The 5,171-nt window shown below is 52.8% G+C and overlaps 1 protein-coding gene across 1 annotated transcript; it reads right to left on the reverse strand.

The window, feature by feature from the left end:
• Positions 1-247: 247 nt before the first annotated feature.
• Positions 248-1,391, reverse strand: LOC141734816 (olfactory receptor 14A16-like). The gene has a single exon (XM_074566992.1). The coding sequence runs from the start codon at positions 1,353-1,355 to the stop codon at positions 396-398; it is 960 nt and encodes a 319-aa protein (XP_074423093.1). The 5' UTR covers positions 1,356-1,391; the 3' UTR covers positions 248-395.
• Positions 1,392-5,171: the final 3,780 nt, after the last annotated feature.

Genomic DNA, 5,171 nt, shown 5'->3' on the forward strand with positions numbered 1-5,171 from the left:
AGTCCAACCCTTATTCTCTAACAGCTTCCACTGTGACAAAGAGCTTTTTACTCGGGCCCTTTTGGGGTGAAATATCGGGGCCTGTTGTTGACATCAGCTTTGGAAGAACAGCCAAAACTTGAGGAACTGCACAGGGAAGATGTCACTGTATTAGAGAGAGGCTACAAAAGAGTCAGCTTTCAAATTGCGCTAGAAAAACATTTATACAGGCTTCAGGTGACAGAGGGAGATGGGCTCATGTCTCAGGAGAATGAGCTAAATACAAACAATTATTTAGGAATGTAATAACCATAAACAACACTACAGGAAATGCTAGCAAATAAAAAAAAAACCACACAAAAAAAGAAGAAAAAACAATAAACAGAGTACAGGCCTGCATTGGGATACTGTAGATGTCATTTGTGGACAGTGATGGAAAATTTATCAACATTGACAAACATCCAATAAATGACTTTCCTAATGGACTCCTTGAGCTCCTGGTTCCTCATGCTGTAGATGAGGGGGTTCACTGCTGGAGGTACCACTGAGTACAGCACTGCCATCACCAGATCCAGCGATGGGGAGGAGATGGAGGGGGGCTTCAGGTGAGAAAATATGCCAGTACTGATAAAGAGGGAGACCACGGCCAGGTGAGGGAGGCACGTGGAAAAGGCTTTGTGCCGTCCCTGCTCAGAGGGAATCCTCAGCACGGCCCTGAAGATCTGCACATAGGACAGGACAATAAAAACAAAACATCCAAAAACTAACAAAGCACTTAATATAAGAAGCCCAAGTTCCCTGAGGTAGGCATCTGAGCAGGAGAGCCTGAGGATTTGGGGGATTTCACAGAAGAACTGGCCCACAGCATTGCCCTGGCAGAGGGGTAGGGAAAATGTACTGGCCGTGTGCAGCAGAGCATAGAGAAACCCACTGCCCCAGGCAGCTGCTGCCATGTGGACACAAGCTCTGCTGCCCAGGAGGGTCCCGTAGTGCAGGGGTTTGCAGATGGCAATGTAGCGGTCATACGACATGACAGTGAGAAGATAAACCTCTGTTGCAGCACAGAAAACAAAGAAAAAGACCTGTGCAACACATCCTGGATAGGAGATGGCCCTGGTGTCCCAGAAGGAATTGGCCATGGCTTTGGGGACAGTGGTGGAGATGGAGCCCAGATCAAGGAGGGAGAGGTTGAGGAGGAAGAAGTACATGGGGGTGTGGAGGTGGTGGTCACAGGCTATAGCGCCGATGATGAGGCCGTTGGCCAGGAGGGCAGCCAGGTAGATGCCCAGGAAGAGCCCGAAGTGCAAGAGCTGCAGCTCCCGTGTGTCTGCCAATGGCAGGAGGAGGAACTGGGTGATGGAGCTGCTGTTGGACATTTTTTCGCTCTGGGCATGGGGGACTGTTGAAAGAGGGAAAGACCTTGGCAAGTTAAGGCAGACTTCTTTGACCCCACCTCATTCTGTTTCCGAAAAGATCTCCCCAAAGGGACTTCTCTTCCTTTGGTATAATTTAATTCGGCTCCTTTTTGTGAGATCAGCTTTGTGCTACTGAGGGCACTTTCCTTGCAGGGGCAGAAATCCTTCTCTTTCCCATTGCCTTTCGCCTGAACACTGCTGAGCCCTGAGGGACAAAAGTGCTCTCTGTGCCCTAGTGCAGAGTCAGGAGAGCTGCTCTGCACACCAGTGACCTGCTGGGCACCACCCAGGTCTCCTGTGCTTACACCTCTCTCCATTGGACAATGGTCCCCCTGACAATGTCCTTGAAGAAGAAAATGGACTATTGTTACTGTTTGGGGAAGGGTCCAGTTTCAAAGTCGGTTTCTCCCATCTGCTTTCTCTTTCCCTGTGCAGCGGAGCAGAGAGGGATGCAGCCGGGTGGAGTGGTTCTCTGCTGCCTGGAGCTGCCCCTGCCAGGAGCTGCTTCTCTGTGCCCACGTCTCCTCCCTGTCCCTGCTCCCAGAGCCCATCCCACGCGCTGGGGGCTCAGCTCTGCCCTGCAGACCCCTCCTGGCAGCTGGGCACTGCCCAGGGGCACCTCCCTCTTTGTGGCTCCTAAGGAGGAGAGGAGAGAAAGCCCGATGCTGGAAGCAAAGGTGCTGCTGGTGCTGTGTGTAGGGAGAGGGGTGGGCGAAGGCACTTTGTGCGGTTTCTGGCAGATCTGCTGATCCTTTAGTGTAAGAGTTTAGTGATTTATTAAAACTAGACAGCTTCTTTCCCTTTTCCCTTCAGAGAAAGCTGTAGCACAGACAATGGAAAGGTCTTCATCTTTAAGGTAGACCTGCCCTGGGCTTCCTCTATAAATGCTGCCTCTGCCAGTGTTCTGGCGGTGATCTGGAGCGGTCGGCAGCCCTGACCCATGCAGCACCCTCTTGAATGCAGTAGGACCCTTCCCTGACAGCAGTTGCTCCTTCCACCCGCAGCTTTTCCCTTCAGAATCTTCATGGAGAGGTCCCTGCGCTGGACGAGAGCTGGCCCTGGCAGGAGATATGTCCCTGCCCCAGCACACAGCCCCTGGGTGCAGGGACCCAGCTTGGAAGGACAGCCCTGGGCACCCCTGGCTGCACAGCCGGCTTTACACCCTGCAGATGTCCCTGGAAGAAAGGCAGCCGTTATGCCCTCTCCCTCTGACAGTGCAGCAGAGAATCCCTGCTCAGGAGCACGTCCTCCTCCTCTATGCTATGGAAACTGTGCGAGTTACTCTGACAGATCCTAAGAGGGAGGAACCAGCTCTAGGAGGTCCCTCCAGGAACTGCATCTTTACTTTCCTACAGCTTGAGACTTACCGTGTCAAGGGCTGGGAAGAATCCACCGCCAGCGAACTCTCAGCACCCTCCCGCTGCTGACTGCCTTTAACCTCACTCTGCCTCACTCCCCTTTGGTGCCCGCAGGCAGCGCCCGCAGCCCTGCTCCTGGGCAGAGCTGTCTCTGCAGCGCTGCCCACTTGCCACGAGCTCCCTCCATGCCAGGAGCCCAGCCCAGCTCAGCAGCAGAGGACCAGCCCAAGGCAGCCCTTTCTCTGCCCCCTCGGGGCTCCCTCCAGGTGTCCCTGGGGCTCCAGGGAACCTGCTGGGAAACAGGATGAAGCAATCACTAAGCTGGGGAGAGGCTCTTCCTTCCTGCACTGTCATTTCATGTATCAGGAAAACAGTGAGTCTCAAGAATCGTATTTTCTCATCCCATCGTTTGTCAGGACACCCAGACAGGGATAGGGAGTAATTGCCTTTATCCCTCCTGCTGAGGGAAGGAATTCAGCTGAGTCAATCAAGGCATCTCAAGGCATCTCATCCCGGCTCTGTAGCCCTGGGGCCAGAAGGGGACTCAGCTCCCTCCCGTGCCTGCTACAAACCCACAGGAGGTGGGATCCTTCTTGCCTCAGTTCAGGTGTGCACAAGAGCACCTGCAAGTGAGCTGTTTGTGTCCACTCCCTTGCTAATTAATGGAGAGTGAGGGAGTTGTTCAGGTGGGAACACCTGGTGACATTTGAGGTGACACCAGAGTTTGCCCAGGATGTGTGCAGGTGACTGCAAGCTCTAATGCAGCAATGCTGAGACACAAGGCAGCATCTGGGGGCAACATCATGGAGCCTGGTGAGGAATTTCTTTGGTAGATGGAAATGAAAGTAGATGTTACATTTTGGACAGATAAAACCTTCAATATTCCTTACATCCACAGCACCTACAGAGGTGGTCATCTGACCAAATGCAGCTAAGTCCCTCTCTCTCTCTTCTCCACCAGCTGTATTTCCTAGATCTCTGCTGACTGTAGTGGCAGGTGTCTCATGGACATTCCCCCGTTGCTCAACCTAATTCAGGACAGCTCCTCAGTGGGCATATACGGCTTGTTGTGCCACCTGAGATGCCAGCGCCCCCCAGAACAACTGCAGGTTGCTGGCAGGGACAGCAGAGCACCTACAGGAAAGCCATTCCTGATCAGAGCAGGTGCATGACAGAGACCCCAGAGAGCATTGCAGACAGATTTGATTCCTTTGGGCAAGCCTATGTGGCAGCCCAGGCAGGTTTGGTTTCTGTCCATCAGCAACCGAAACCCACCACTGCAGTGAGGCCCAGTCTGACCCATCTCCACCCAGTTGACGCAGAGCAGGTCATGAACAAGAAGCCCATCACACTGAGGGCTCAACTCATTTGGCTGCTCCCGGACTCGGCTGGGTCTTCTTCCAACAATCCTTTGCTGAGCCCCTCGGTGATATAACCAAGGAAGAGGCGACTGATTGTCACAGTGTTCCTCGATCACAGCATCTCCACACCCAAGGACGGTTTAGAAGTGGCTCTTGTCAGGGTAGGCTAAAGGTTGGACTCGATGATCTTGAAGGTCCCTTCCAACCTCAACAATTCTATGATTCTATGATTTTCAGCAGCACCTTGTCCTCCTGGAGATCAACTTCCCCTCCAGCACAGCCCTTTGGGAGCATCAAAGCCTTTTCCTGGCAGGGCTATGGAGCCCAGACCTGCTTTTCTGGCCTCTGGGTGAACAGGATTTTCACTTTTGGTGCTTTCACATTGCTGCCCTTCGTCCACTCCAGCACGTCTCTGGTCTCAAGCAAAGCATTGCACATACTGGGGCCTGGGGACTTGGTACTTAGTGACAAGGCTGAGCGTGGCCCCACTGCTCCAGCCAAAGTGATGCAGTGCACCAAAAGTGCACCAACACCCTCAGCCTGGGGCACAGAACGGAGGAGCTGGAGTCCCATGTACTACCACAGAGTTTTGATACTGGTGGAAGAAATGGCGAGGAGTGCTGGGTAAGCTCCGGCTACTAGTTGTAAGAGACGGACTGTAAATTCCCTGACAAGGGGCAGAATGCCCTCCAAGCCTTCAATGGAAGGCCTCCAACACTCGCAAGGAAATAAATAATGCAGGCCTGGCCTTCAAAGAACTGATAAGGCTCACAGTTCTAGCACCGGAAAGTGTGGGAGAACCATCTTGTGAAGACAAGATAGCTCTGCCACTCGTGTGGTGAGCTTGCTAGTTCTCAGTTCTCAAGGCCATTGTGTCTGAGACGTGACCTTTGCTTCATTATCCATGAAATACATACGAAAGCGCACACCCCTGCATATGCTAATGAAGATTATAGAGATCATGCTAAACATGTATGACTATAGTTCTCTCCCCACCCAAATGATGCTACACATCAGCCGGGAGGGGGAGACGTCTGAGATGGAACTGCCCCATAACG

This window comes from Larus michahellis, chromosome 25, assembly GCF_964199755.1.
Source record: "Larus michahellis chromosome 25, bLarMic1.1, whole genome shotgun sequence".
Lineage (NCBI taxonomy): Eukaryota > Metazoa > Chordata > Aves > Charadriiformes > Laridae > Larus > Larus michahellis.

Coding starts and splice junctions, on each gene's coding strand:
- LOC141734816 (XM_074566992.1), bottom strand. CDS start 1,355: ATGTCCAACAGCAGCTCCATCACCCAGTTCCTCCTCCTGCCATTGGCA.